At 43.8% G+C, this 15580-nt stretch overlaps 1 protein-coding gene across 1 annotated transcript in view; it reads left to right on the top strand.

Moving 5' to 3' along the window:
* The first annotated feature begins 3480 nt into the window (after positions 1-3480).
* The window catches only part of rcn1 (reticulocalbin 1, EF-hand calcium binding domain), a 13352-nt gene continuing 1252 nt past the window's right edge, over positions 3481-15580 (top strand). The window contains exons 1-5 of the mRNA XM_084337754.1: positions 3481-3961; positions 5857-6050; positions 6526-6704; positions 10956-11016; positions 13528-13727. Of these exons, the coding sequence (XP_084193880.1) occupies positions 3729-3961; positions 5857-6050; positions 6526-6704; positions 10956-11016; positions 13528-13727 (867 nt within the window). The 5' untranslated portion in view covers positions 3481-3728. The remainder of the gene's footprint in view (positions 3962-5856; positions 6051-6525; positions 6705-10955; positions 11017-13527; positions 13728-15580) is intronic.

Here is a 15580-nt window from a genome sequence, read left to right as displayed (position 1 = left end):
GAGGATGATCTACGGAGTTGATTTATATAATAAAAAAATAAATAAAAAAATGGAGTTATGAGGTTTTGTCCCGACAGCAGCGATATGCTTATTCAGGTGAGGAATGCAGCAAGAATGCCAGGTTGTTGGCCTATTCTGATCCAGTTTGGGGTTTTGTTGACATTTATTTATTTTAGTTTATTTTGTATCATTCCTACTCATCCTGTTGAGTCCCAAAATAAAATAATATTATTAAACAACATTCCTGTGGTCCTGAGTATGTATGTGTCACATATGTCATGATCTACAATCAAAAGTAAAGTAACTGTTACTTAGCGCAACCCTGTTACTCTAATTTGAAGGCTGTTACCATATCATTTTTATTCAAATAATCGTACATGATTTTCTCAGCTCACAGTGGTTTAACCTATTGTAAATGTAATAGTTTGCATGATTAAATGCATAATGTATTTGAACAAATATTTGAAATGAAATACTAAAATTAGTAAAAGGAAAGATGTGACTATTAAAAAGTTGGGCAAGATCGATTTCAAAGTTGCTTAAATTAATATAAGTGAAGTCTTATCTGAAATTAAATCAGTATTCAGTAAGCATGTGACTTTCTTTACTTAATTGTAAAGGATTTATTGAAAATATTTTAAAATGTACTTTTTTCAGCTTCCTGAGTATTTGTAACAGGGTTGCGGCAAACATAGCACACAACAAATAAAACATATCATAAAAAGTGTACCTTTGATGCCTGAGCTGGACGAATCCAATTATTTGATGGTTTAATACCTGTTTTTATGAAATACATAACAGAAAATTATCAAATAAAGGGTCTATTTTTCAAAAGTATTGATGCCTAATTGTCCTCCAATTCTGGAATGACCCAGAAACCATGTAATGTATCTTCTCAATGATTCTATGTTATAGCTATATGATCTTTCTCTAATGTATAGTGGAATAGCTTACTCTGCTCGTTGTGTTTCCCGTTAAAGTAACAGTTCATTCAAATGTGGTCCTTTGGAAATCACGTGGAGGCGGAGACAGCGCTGCGGGTGAAAACGGTTCTGACCGTTGTTTTATTGGAATATCCAACAGCTTAAATTATCTGGTTCACAGCATCAATTATTTTCTATCTCTAATCAGCTTTTCCCGGAGGGCTTCTTAGTGGCGTCTCTTATTCTCGAACTGGTGGGGTGGATTCTCCGTCTCTGCTTTTCCGTTCTCTCTGCGTGTCTCTCTGCGTCTCGGTGTCTCCGTGTCTCTGTCTCACCTCCATCATTCAACCTGTAGGTTTTATAGAGAAGAGAGACCCCCCCCCAGCCCTTGCGCCATCCAGTGCCGTCACCCCAGAGAGCCTGCTTTCCTATTGGCTAGAAGGTCTCCCCTCTCAGTGATTTGGGTCTTGCGAAACAGCGTTACAAGGTGACCTTACAGAGGGGATATGAACTAGTTTCCTTTTAGAATGATTTACCCAAGTGTCCCTGAATGCGACCCTCATACAGATGGAAATATAGTACCCACTCAACTTAACAGTGGGTATCACAGAATGGCCTGTTTGGTCTGCTTAGCTAAAGTAAACAGAACTCGGATGTTGGCCTTCAGCCCGTCACTTCTTGACTTAAAAGTTAGTTATTTGGCGCATCATCCCTGTTCGTTGTGGAGGAAGATGTGTCATCTGTTTGCCATTTGATCTGTTCTTATTTTTATGGCACTCTGGGCTTTTTCCTATAGCTGCTAGGTGAAGGGTGAAGGGTTGCACTATTAGCTTTTGACTGAATTCTCCTGTGGCCTTTTCCAGAAACCGCTAGATGATTTTAATCCCTCCTGTAATGCTTATACGGGTCATTTTGATCAATTTAATTTACGACACATGCCTCTTGACCACATTATTGTCGCCCTATAGCCGGATTCTGTCAACATTCGGCAATTCTCTCAGAGTCTCAGAGGACCCTGATGTAAACAAGACGAAAGTCTTTCTCTGGTCTGCATCCCCTTAACAATTGTGTGTATTGAGCCGTACTGTACTGTACCCATTCTGCAATCTGTTAATAAAGTTTTCAATCAATCAATCAAGTCAGTCAGTCAACTGCAAGCAACATAGCAGTAGCATATTGTATTTCTGTGCTTAATAAATGCTATTCGCTTTGCCTCGAGCCACCGTCTCCGACTCTCATCTCTCGGCACTACAACATACCAGATCTAGTAATAATAGAGTAAACTTAACTTTCGTCTCAGTAACAATGTTCATAAAGTGTTGAGTGCTACAGTGTAGGTTAGTTTATTAGGACAATTCCACCATTGTGTGGTGTAGCCGGTGTGATCTTGTCTGCGTTGTGTTTTAAGTCGATTCGACCCCTGTTAAGGGATCGCCCTGAGTGGGAGTTGAACCCCGGACGCCGGCGTCGCGGGCGGCATCACAGACCACTAAGCAAGAAGTGAATTCACTGCTTGCTTCCGGGTCTGGATGCCTCTGGGGAGTGAGTTTACTTGCAGTACCGCTTACCATCCACAGCCACGTCACTACTTGTACCCGTGACTGTGGATATACTGCGGTACCTCCGTTACAGTGGCAAGGACTAAGAATAGGCGACTTCTCTTTGATGACCCGACTTCTCTTTGATGACCCTCCCGGAGCTTGGATAGGAGTAGGAATAAACTGTACATATACGGCTCAATACACACAATTGTTAAGGGGATGCAGACCAGAGAAAGAAGTTTTGTCTTGTCTTCTCGTACTGAAAACGTGACTGTTAGCACAGAGACTGTTCTGTGTCTTGAGTCGTACTTGTATTGAAAAACTGATTTTCTCCACAAAAAGAAAAATTAATGTGAAGTATGTTGTGTGCCAGGTTCAAACAGTGCTGTATATGTACAGTTTATTCCTACTCCTATCCAAGCTCCGGGAGGGTCATCAAAGAGAAGTCGGGTCATCAAAGAGAAGTCGCCTATTCTTAGTCCTTGCCCCACAATGGTGGAATTGTCCTAATAAACTAACCTACACTGTAGCACTCAACACTTTATGAACATTGTTACTGAGACGAAAGTTAAGTTTACTCTATTATTACTAGATCTGGTATGTCTAGATGTAACACTGTATGGGTACACGTTTACTCTATTATTACATGTCTAGATGTAACATTACTGTCTATGTATAATGTACCTATGTAAACGAGACGAACCCCGCCCCCCCCCCCCCCCCCCCCATTCGCAACTACTTGTCCAGACCACTTATACTTGTCCAGACCACTTATACCCGTCCAGCCTGGCTCTGCGGCTCTGCAGATACCCCCTACTCCTACAACTGGGTGTTTTAAAGTTTGCGTGTCCCCTTTGCAACGTGGCGTCCATGGTGTTCTCGTGTTACCGACGCGCCCCTGGACCAATAGAAGAGATACTATCACACAAGCGAGGCTGATCCCGATCTGAAACGGGCTGTGTGACTGGCTGTGTGTGTGAAGCAGCGATAACAAAACCCCTGTTTGGTTGTGCACACCCCTTCCTCAAAAGGCAAACCGGGCAGAATCGCGTAGTAGCAGCGGTGCAGCAATAATACGTTGTTGACCCGCATCACCTTAACAACGTTACTTACCGGGGAGTCGCCGCGTTAATGCCGCGCGTCCGACATGCCGCACGTCTAATCGATACATGCAAGAAGGAGTTGAGCGCGTCTAGATCAAAGTAGCTGCAGTTGCCGGTTTGATTCTCTGATTTGTTTTTATTCTTGAACGACCCTACTATCGATGGACGTGTACGCGGCGTGCGCGCTGCTCCTGTGCACGGTGGTGGTCGCGGTGCACGGCAAGCCGACCCTCAGGAAGGACCGGGTCCTGCACCATGAGCCGTCAGAGCTGTCCAGCAGGCCCCCTCCCCAGGAGGACCCCAGACACCAGTATGACCATGAGGCCTTCCTGGGGAAGGAGGAGGCCACCACGTTCGACCAGCTCAGCCCCGAGGACAGCAAGGACAAACTTGGGTAAGAAGGTCTCCTCAGTTGTCTCACTCGTGGACAGTGCTTATTAATAAACCCGGGGCTTTACTCCTCCTCTCTACAACAGATAACGGCGTTTAACCCTTTCACTGCGACAATACACAGAAGGTTAACCCTGTCACTGCCACACAACAGCAGGTTAACCCTTTCACTGCCACACAACAGCAGGTTAACCCTTTCACTGCCACGCTACAGAAGGTTACCCCTTTGTCGGTAGTGTCATAGTAAAGGGTTAACCTTCTGTTAGTGTGGCAGTGAAAGGGTTAACCTGCTGCTGTGTGGCAGTGAAAGGGTTAACCTTCTGTGTATTGTCTCAGTGAAAGGGTTAACCGTTTGGTAGTGTGGCAGTGAAAGGTTAACCTTCTGTGTATTGTGGCAGTGAAAGGGTTAACCTTCTGTGTATTGTCGCAGTGAAAGGGTTAACCGTTTGGTAGTGCGTCAGTGAAAGGGTTAAATGGTATGAGTTTGTCTGTGCAGCCATGGTGATGGAAAGGGCGTTGATTTGGGATGCATTGGAATGCGGCGGCGGCGGCCCTTGTTTTTTGGTTATTATTATATGTTGCATGTTTTAGTGTCGCATATTATCTACCACTTCAGAAGAACACCTCACAACTCTTAACGTTCATCATCCCACTACTGAAACATTTGCATGGCACAATACCGTTATGATACAACTGTCAAAGTCTCCTTTATTGTCAATTTTCTATTGTGCAAGACACAGAACGTTGACTTTACGTGTCCCTCATTTCCACGGTGTATATAAAAATATATCTCAACATGAACAATAAAAGTAAAAAATGTAAGACACTACAAACGCACAATATACAGGACGGCAAGATATGTATAAAGAATGAATTAAAGTGAGCTTAGTGCAGATATTCTGTCTAGCAGCAGTAGTACTGATTCAACTTTAAAGTAAAGTGGCAGTGAGTGGCATTGTTCTAAAGACTCGGCTCTGTTCGCACACATCCCCAGAGTAATAATTAATAGTTACACAGCCACGTTCTTATTAATAATGCATGACTCACTCAACCACGAGGAGTATTGGATTTGGTGGTGATACAAGTCTGCTTTAATTTGGGGGAAAAGCTGCTGGCTAGACTTGTTATCAGGCTCTGTGGTTGGTTACTGTCGAAGGCTGCAGCTAGACTTGTTATCAGGCTCTGTGGTTGGTTACTGTCGAAGGCTGCAGCTTATGTTCATGTGTGCATCTCTTAAAAGAGACACTGGCTCCTTTTCTGACATTTTAGGAGTATCTTTTCGCTACTGCTCTCTCAACATGTTGGCACCGTGTAAAACACGTTGACTAAAGGGGCTCGGGCTGTGTTGTTGGCGCTTACCCCAAATAATTCCCTTTCCTGTATTGCTCCAAGTGGGAGGGCCAATGGGCCATACCATCACAACGTGGCACCGAGGCCTAATTATACACACTGGCTTGTAGATTGTACTCTTAAATGTACATTTCCTCTTTTCAGGTATATGGACTCCGGCCAAGTATCTCACAGCCAAAGTAGCCAACCCAAGATTTATTTACTAGTCTGTCAGTGGTCTCACACTCCCAACTGTATTTATAGACTGATCAAGGAACCGGTGGTGAAAGTGTCCCGACTTTGAGTAAATGATTGCTTGTTGCCACATCCAATGCTTGGCATTGCAACAATATCTCAAACAGTATTTGAATGGATTTTTATTATCCATTTTTATGAGGGTCTGCTTGCAGCTGGATTGCTGGCAGGATGATGCTATGATTACAGATTTATTATTATTATTATTATTATTATTATTATTATTATTATTATTATTATTATTATTATTATTATTATTATTATTATTATTATTATTATTATTATTATTGTGTGTGTGTTCCCTATACCTCACAGAAAGATAGTGGAACGGATAGACAGTGATGGAAACGGCTTCGTCACGACCAGCGAGCTGAACACCTGGATCAAGCGCGTGCAGAAGCGCTACGTCTATGAGAACGTAGCCAAGGTGTGGACCGATTACGACCTGAACAAAGACAACAAGATCTCGTGGGACGAGTACAAGCAAGCCACATATGGCTACTACCTTGGTAAGGGGTTAACTCGCCTTACAACGTGTTATAATCTTTTTATTTTATTTAACCTTCATTTACCCAGGCAAGCAATTAAGAACATTCTTATATACAAAATCAGCCTAATCAAAAAGCAAAGGCCTTTTTAGGGAAGGGGGGGGGGGGGGGGGGCTGTAACCAAAACAAGGTTATGTACATACAAGTAAATAAAATACAAAATTACAGTAGCAATAGTATACAGGACAACAATAAATAAGGGAGATAGAAGGAGGTAGGTAGGTGAGGTGGCCTTGGGGGGAGTCTGAGGGCTATGCGTGCGATTGGGAGGCAGTCAGCAGGTGCGACAGTCGGTTATGATTTGTTGCCGATTTTGTTATCAAGTCTACCCGTAGAAGGAGAGTAGCGGAAAAAGTCACATAAAACACGACACCGTATTGAGGCGTCATCTTAACGTAACCTCCCTCTTCCTGGCCCTCGTTCGCGCTCTTCTCAGCCAACCCGGAGGAGTTTGAAGATGCGACGGACCAGTTCAGCTTCAAGAAGATGCTCCCTCGCGACGAGAGGAGGTTCCTGTCGGCTGACCTGGACGGGGACCACGCGGCGGACAGGGAGGAGTTCACGTCGTTCCTCCACCCGGAGGAGTTTGACCACATGAAGGACATCGTGGTCCTGGTGAGTTGTCCCCCCCCCCCCCCCCCATGTGTCGCAGAATTGAGCATTGAAGGTATATGACAGGAAACAGTACTCATACCACCACTGTAAAATCCTGGATAAGCATCAAATTTTAAATTTTGAAAACCTCAGACGTTATAAAAGTTCCTGCTTTGTATATAAATGCCTGCACAGATTAGCCCCTCCCCCTCTCAAGGAGTTTATCCACGAGAAAAGGAACACTGGATTAGCCACTAGATCAAACACCAGAGGGGATTGTGAGGTCCATTTTAGAAAGACCGCCTTCAGCTAAAATGTTCTATCGATAAAGGGAAGTGGAACATGGAACAGCCTTCCGGTCCCCTTAAGGGAATGTCCCACCCTGTCCACCTTTAGGGGCCAACTCAGGAAATGGCTGTTAGACAGCCAGACATGCACTCATTAGGGATGTTAGTGATGTTGTACTGAATGACTGAATGTCATGTTAGTGTGGTGGTGTCAGTGATGTCAGTGTTTATGAATGAACGTTGTATGGTCCGTTTTGTGTTTGTTTTATGTTAGGACTACGGGTGGAAATTAGCCCTGTGCTATTCCCGGCATATTTACGTCCTTATCATGCTGTGATGTTGTGCATACACTCATGTAAATGATGTTCATTAATTTGCATTGTCCTTAATAAACAAATCTTAAATCTTAAATCTTAAATTCAGTACTGTATGTATCTACAAATCCTTCTATTTAATCATCTTCAGCGACATTTCTCCGACCTCAATGTTGGCACATGGTGTTATTCACCGTCAAAGATGCAAAGAAAAATTCTAATTTATATTCTCCTCAGTTTCATCACAACTTACTCAAGCCTAGTAACAGACACAATATTCTGACACTGGGAATACATTCCCCCAGGTCCATAGACGTTCCTAGATACCAAGAACATGCTAATTGACCTTGTAGAAGTGGAGCAATCTTCCATTTACTTGGGCATGCACTTTCAGGGGGATATTCAGAAAATAGGGCTAGAGGTTAAGAAAACGCTATGATGGGTCACGAGTCATGACTAGTGGACTGTTTGTGGACTGTAAAACGAGGCGTATTTAGCCAAAATATGTTGCCAGAACAGTAAAAAAAAAATATATATATATATATATTTTTTTTAACTTTCCAATGTCACCTACCCGCGACCCCAATTTGGGTCGCGACACATAGTTTGAGAACCACTGTTATAAGGTGTAAACACCACTGTGTAATGTGTCAGGCCCAAAAAGTAGGCTAGTAGAGAAGAAAAGAAATCGATACATTCAATATAGAATTGTGCACAATGGTGTAATGTGTTATGGGGCCCTTAACTCAATCAGCGCCAGACCTGAGAATAGTCGGGTTAACTTGCCCAACCGTTCAGCGCCATAGTCGGGTTTTCATCGTTATTTTTTTTATTCAATATTTTTTCTCTCACACGGACCTCTGGGTTACCATAGGGAATCACTCTGAGATCACGAGAGTGCAATACTGGCCGCATCCTGCTAGGTGGCAGTATCGCCCACCCTTCGAAACCTTTTTTTCACACCCGGTGTTACATTTAATTCACTCCGGGCACAGTTTTTTTGGTCAGGCGAGTCCAGCGGTTCACCCGATCACATTGAAACGCGTCCAATCATGCCCCCGATGCATGTGTTGTGGTGGATTATGTTGGCGACACGATGGACACCAATACTGGAAATCGTGATCAGACAATTGGAATATTCTTTTTGCGGTACCTCCTAGTGAAGGTAAGGACTATAAGACATCAATCCTGCTTTGATCCAACCATGATTTCACATCGATTGCAACGACCATGTGTAACGTACTCCAAAACGTATGCCGTTGGTGACGATCAAAGCATAAAAAAACTACCCCCCCCCCCCCCCCTTTCATGCATTCATGATTAAACATAATACCTACATTTGATTTGGAAATAGTAGTGTGTCCAGGCGAGCAACTCCAACACTTTTAGTAAAATTCACGTATTGCTCCATAGCGCCGTTTTCTGGAATTAGCCAGGATCACTCTGAAACTATACTTATATTCACCGCGGTATAACACATGAACATATACATGAAAACATTTATTCTTTTTCACATATTGAACGATGGATAGTTGATGTCAAATGAGCCATAGTATTGTCTCCATAGCTATAATATAGAATATAGATATAGCCCTGCAAACACCGCCACGCATCCCTATCTAGAGCGGTAGCGCAGTAGGATCAAAGATGGGCTAGACCCGTGGCGCTGATTGAGTTAAAGGAACGCGCCTACATTATGGGAAATGCATTTACTGTCTTCTCCAGAGTCAGACAAGAAGATTAATATCAATTTCCTCTCTGTGCGTTCAATAGAAAGCTATCTGGCTGCAAGCTAGCTTAGCTTAGCACAAATGAATGGAAGCGTATTCCAGACCAGCTAGCCGAGCTTAAAACTCTGGGGGGAAAAAAGTGTTTTTGGCCAACAGCTAGTAGTCTATATCAGCTTCCATTCTTTTGTGCTAAGCTAGCTTGCAGCCAGATATCCTTCTACTGAACGCACAGAGAGGAAATTGGTATCTTATCTTCTTGTCTGACTCTGGAGAAGACTGTACGCGGATTTCCCATGAGGTTAGCGTGTTCCTTTAAACATATTTTAGTAAAGGGGTAAAAGAAATCACCCAGTTTAGATGATCAACTCGTCTTCCTGTTTGGAAGTATTGTCTTATTACTTGGAACATAATTGAAATATCCATTAACTTTGTTTGGGTGAGCCATCAGGATAAATGTTCTACATTTGAATAAGTCTTCAAATAAATTTTTTTACGAAGCCCAGAAATGATGGGTGTAATATTTTTGGGAACATGTCTAGAGGGAAGGTCTTACACTTACTTAAGACTCAATCTTTACGTATAAACTGAGCTACACCGAACAGTTGCGTGGCAAACGTGGGAAGTAATTGACTGTGCCTCGCGTGTTCATAAAAATTGCACTACCCATTTGACGGGTGTACATTATTAATAGCTAGTTTTTAAGATGTTACTAAAAATGCTACCGGAAGACTTACTCCGGCAGTGGCATCATCATCGATTTGTGGAGATTATAAAGTGTCTTAATTATAATATGGACAGTCTGCACACTGAATAGCCAGGGTTTGACTTTTTAAAAAGCGGAAGCCAAAGTGTGTGTGTGTGCTTTTAACGGATATTTTTTCACACGTCTCTCATACAGTTGTGAAATAATGAGGATGTTTATCTTTTCATGTGAATAAACAAAATCCCTACATGATGAAACGCTAACAAGTTTAGGAGATGCACTGCGAGAGCAACAACATAACCATACAAGGCGACGTGCACTTTGAAAAAGCAGCTCCTGAATAGATTAAAGCCTAAGAGCATAATCCTTTACTGGTTTCTACCTGATCTGATCTGCCTAATGTAGGTAGAACACGCACAGCACACACAACACCCAGGGGAGGTACAGGCGACCTCTCGGACCAGTCGAGCTAAACGCAGGTCTATATTTATTATGTTGTATATATTTCATGAACACATCTTCTTGTTTATTATTAGTCAGCCACTTGACTAGGGAGGTTAAGTGGCCATTAAACATTCAGCAGGGCTCCGGGCGGGACATATAACCTGCGACGGGGGGGGCCTGCTCTGCTTGGACCTAGCGATCTGGTGGCGCGTGTGCGTAGGCGTGTTCCGCCCCCGTGCGTGCCGCTATGTGCTTAGCGTTGCAGACAGTAGTCGTCTCCTGGTTGCCCCTCAAGGCCGAGCCTTTTAAAGCAAGCCTTCCAATCCAATTCCAACAGATAATCAAGACGGCTATTACAAAGCCAGTGAAAATCCTGAGCTTTAATAATAATAATAATAATAAATTGGATTTGAAGAGAGAAGCGCCTTTCTCAGACTCGAGGACACTGTACAAGGAGAGAGAAGCTATATAAAAGAGAGGGTAAATAAAAATGAGAAAAAAATGAATATATGTGTATAGTAACTTTGGCCTTACAAATGCTTAAATCTCTTTTTAAAAGTAGCAGATTGAATCTCTAATGTGGGAGGGGTAGGCTGACATCAGCGGTGAATGGGTAATCGATGGTGTCATCCTGCCAGCCCTGCCCCCTCATAGCTCCAGTCGTACAGCCCGGGGGCAGAGTGTTGTTGTTTCTCTCTTTTTTTTTTCTTTCTAGAGGGTCCCCACATCCGCTGACCCTCATGCGTCTCCCCCCCCCCCTTTTTATGACATCATTACCTCCTATTTGCGTGCAGGAAACCCTGGAGGACATCGATAAGAATGGAGACGGACATGTGGACGAGGACGAGTACATCGGTGAGTCGCCGGCTCTGACTCGGCAACGGCAATTAGTGTCCATTTAACATTCCCACGCTTAGTCCCACGTGGTGTAACTCCCACATGGCGGCGCTCGTTTCTCCTTCGAAACACATTCGACAGTGTCTCATTTTTCAGTAAAAAAAAAATTAAAAAAATTTGCTGTGTATCGTGTGTTGATTCTCAGTCCGGTCCCAGAGAAGTGGTTTCTGGATGTAACCACACGCTGGCTGGTGCCCTAATTCTGGGATCAAAGCCGTGTTTGTTTGGTGGCTCTGGGAAAAGCTGCGGGAGTCTCCGTGTGACATAAGCCCACTGACGAACCCTCATGTCTTGAGATCTCTGATAACCGTTTACTAATGGGAATGTTGAATCATTGTTTTTGTAGAAAGAAACTGTGATAATGGTGTACACTCGACTGTATACTGTGTTGTTGTATGTTTCTTAGGAAATCTGGCATTGTTTCAATTCGGTAGCATTTTATTGTTAATCGAGATCGGAAATTTGCCTTTGGTCTCACCATAGGGAATATTATAAATATAATAAGCATATCGATGGATGGAATGTAAAGATTTTGGGCCACTAGCCAGCCTATATTTATATTAAATATAGAAAATCGCTCACATTTTACACCAGTACAAAGGGACAAACACCGATTTCAGCGAGCACACAGTCCATACATAGACTTGTTCACCGTTCGTTGTTGAGTAGGCCGATAGTTGTTGAGTAGGCCGGTAGTTGTTGTTTAGTAGGCCGGTAGTTGTTGTTTAGTAGGCCGGTAGTTGTTGTTTAGTAGGCCGGTAGTTGTTTAGTAGGCCGGTAGTTGTTTAGTAGGCCGATAGTTGTTTAGTAGGCCGGTAGTTGTTTAGTAGGCCGGTAGTTGTTGTTTAGTAGGCCGGTAGTTGTTGAGTAGGCCGGTAGTTGTTGTTTAGTAGGCCGGTAGTTGTTGTTTAGTAGGCCGGTAGTTGTTGTTTAGTAGGCCGGTAGTTGTTTAGTAGGCCGGTAGTTGTTGTTTAGTAGGCCGGTAGTTGTTGAGTAGGCCGGTAGTTGTTTAGTAGGCCGATAGTTGTTTAGTAGGCCGGTAGTTGTTTAGTAGGCCGGTAGTTGTTGTTTAGTAGGCCGGTAGTTGTTGAGTAGGCCGGTAGTTGTTTAGTAGGCCGATAGTTGTTTAGTAGACCGGTAGTTGTTTAGTAGGCCGGTAGTTGTTGTTTAGTAGGCCGATAGTTGTTGTTGAGTAGGCCGATAGTTGTCGAGTAGGCCGATAGTTGTTTAGTAGGCCGGTAGTTGTTTAGTAGGCGGGTAGTTGTTGTTTAGTAGGCCGATAGTTGTTGTTTAGTAGGCCGATAGTTGTTGAGTAGGCCGATAGTTGTCGAGTAGGCAGATAGTTGTCGAGTAGGCCTATAGTTGTTGTTGAGTAGGCCGGTAGTTGTTTAGTAGGCCGATAGTTGTTTAGTAGGCCGGTAGTTGTTGTTTAGTAGGCCGGTAGTTGTTTAGTAGGCCTATAGTTGTTGTTTAGTAGGCCGATAGTTGTTTAGTAGGCCGGTAGTTGTTTAGTAGGCCGGTAGTTGTTTAGTAGGCCGGTAGTTGTTTAGTAGGCCGGTAGTTGTTTAGTAGGCCTATAGTTGTTGTTTAGTAGGCCGATAGTTGTTTAGTAGGCCGGTAGTTGTTTAGTAGGCCTATAGTTGTTGTTGAGTAGGCCTATAGTTGTTGTCGAGTAGGCCGATAGTTGTCGAGTAGGCCGATAGTTGTCGAGTAGGCCGATAGTTGTCGAGTAGGCCGATAGTTGTCGAGTAGGCAGATAGTTGTTTAGTAGGCCGGTAGTTGTTGTTTAGTAGGCCGGTAGTTGTTGAGTAGGCCTATAGTTGTTGTTGAGTAGGCCGATAGTTGTTGTTTAGTAGGCAGATAGTTGTCGAGTAGGCAGATAGTTGTTGTTGAGTAGGCCGATAGTTGTTGTTTAGTAGGCCAGTAGTTGTTGTTTAGTAGGCCAGTAGTTGTTGTTTAGTAGGCCGATGGTTGTCGAGTAGGCCGATAGTTGTCGAGTAGGCAGATAGTTGTCGAGTAGGCAGATAGTTGTTGTTGAGTAGGCCGGTAGTTGTCGAGTAGACCAATAGTTGTTGTTGAGTAGGCCAGTAGTTGTTGTTTAGGCCTATAGTTGTTGTTTAGTAGGACAGTAGTTGTCGAGTAGGCCAGTAGTTGTCGAGTAGGCCTATAGTTGTTGTTTAGTAGGCCGGTAGTTGTTGTTTAGTAGGCCGGTAGTTGTTGTTTAGTAGGCCGGTAGTTGTTGTTTAGTAGGCCGGTAGTTGTTGAGTAGGCCTATAGTTGTTGTTTAGTAGGCCTATAGTTGTTGTTTAGTAGGCCGGTAGTTGTCGAGTAGGCCTATAGCACTAGGGACAAAGGGCCGGTTAGGCAGTAATGTATAAATGTTTTTGTATGGTTCGTATTTGTTCCTCGATTATTCCCATATGTCCTCATTTGTCTTCGTTCCATTACTGTGTCCCTCGGCCACTTCAGCGGACATGTTCGCCCACGAGGACGGGGGTCCAGAGCCTGACTGGGTCAGGACTGAGAGGGACCAGTTCTCTGACTTCCGGGACCTCAACAAGGATGGGAAGATGGACCAGGAGGAGATCCGGCAGTGGATCCTGCCTCAGGACTACGACCACGCACAGGCAGAGGCCAGACACCTGGTGTACGAGTCCGACCAGGACAAGGTACAAACACACCTCAACCAGACACCTGGTGTACGAGTCCGACCAGGACAAGGTACAAACACACCTCAACCAGACACCTGGTGTACGAGTCCGACCAGGACAAGGTACAAACACACCTCAACCAGACACCTGGTGTACGAGTCCGACCAGGACAAGGTACAAACACACCTCAACCAGACACCTGGTGTACGAGTCCGACCAGGACAAGGTACAAACACACCTCAACCAGACACCTGGTGTACGAGTCCGACCAGGACAAGGTACAAACACACCTCAACCAGACACCTGGTGTACGAGTCCGACCAGGACAAGGTACAAACACACCTCAACCAGACACCTGGTGTAAGAGTCCGACCAGGACAAGGTACAAACACACCTCAACTAGACACCTGGTGTAAGAGTCCGACCAGGACAAGGTACAAACACACAACCAGACACCTGGTGTACGAGTCCGACCAGGACAAGGTACAAACACACCTCAACTAGACACCTGGTGTACGAGTCCGACAAGGTACAAACACACCTCAACTAGACACCTGGTGTACGAGTCCGACCAGGACAAGGTACAAACACACCTCAACTAGACACCTGGTGTACGAGTCCGACCAGGACAAGGTACAAACACACCTCAACTAGACACCTGGTGTACGAGTCCGACAAGGTACAAACACACCTCAACTAGACACCTGGTGTACGAGTCCGACCAGGACAAGGTACAAACACACCTCAACTAGACACCTGGTGTACGAGTCCGACCAGGACAAGGTACAAACACACCTCAACTAGACACCTGGTGTACGAGTCCGACCAGGACAAGGTACAAACACACCTCAACTAGACACCTGGTGTACGAGTCCGACCAGGACAAGGTACAAACACACCTCAACTAGACACCTGGTGTAAGAGTCCGACCAGGACAAGGTACAAACACACCTCAACTAGACACCTGGTGTACGAGTCCGACCAGGACAAGGTACAAACACACCTCAACCAGACACCTGGTGTACGAGTCCGACCAGGACAAGGTACAAACACACCTCAACTAGACACCTGGTGTACGAGTCCGACCAGGACAAGGTACAAACACACCTCAACCAGACACCTGGTGTACGAGTCCGACCAGGACAAGGTACAAACACACCTCAACCAGACACCTGGTGTAGGATTACTTTCTGCTTTCATATGATACAGCTGTTTCTAAAACGTTTAAACTGAGCCTGTGAAAGATGGTACTGTTGACGGGCCTATACCGATTCTCAATAAAAAAGGCCAATATCAGCCCAATATATCACTCTAACCCTAATTTGTATCGAAGGATAAGTGACATTTTCCATCAAAATCTTTCAAAATATTCAAAACCGTGGCGACGCTAGATATTAAATGAGACATAACTGGTTTAATATTAGTGATACAGAAATTATAATGGTATTAATGGAAAGCGTTCCCTCTCTTGCAGACAGTGCACACAACTGAAAATGATAGATCAAGCCACATAATATGAATAATAATAATAACTTTATTTGTATAGCACCTTTCATACAGGGGATTGAAGTTCAAAGTGCTTTACATCAGTAAGAAATAAGACATAAAATCAGTGTAAAACAAGCAAGAGCAAAGCATAACGTGGGATAAAATAATGCAGATATATTAATCAAATCATATCAGAACCTCACGTTCCAATAGGCTTCTTGAATTTCTGTAATCTGTTACAAAACATGATAAAGGTCAGAGTAATGCACCCAGCGGATAGTGGGGCGTAGAAATAAAAGTACAAATAAGTAAAATAATAACCAGGGTAAAATGAGCAGACATATAAAATCAGTTTTTCACATTAGGATCTAACATCCCAACAG

The sequence above is a fragment of the Notolepis coatsorum genome (assembly GCF_963971535.1).
Source record: "Notolepis coatsorum genome assembly, chromosome: 20".
In the NCBI taxonomy this organism is placed as follows: Eukaryota; Metazoa; Chordata; class Actinopteri; order Aulopiformes; family Paralepididae; genus Notolepis; species Notolepis coatsorum.
Note: the sequence above shows the minus strand (reverse complement) of the source record. Positions and strands in the feature narration are given on the sequence as shown.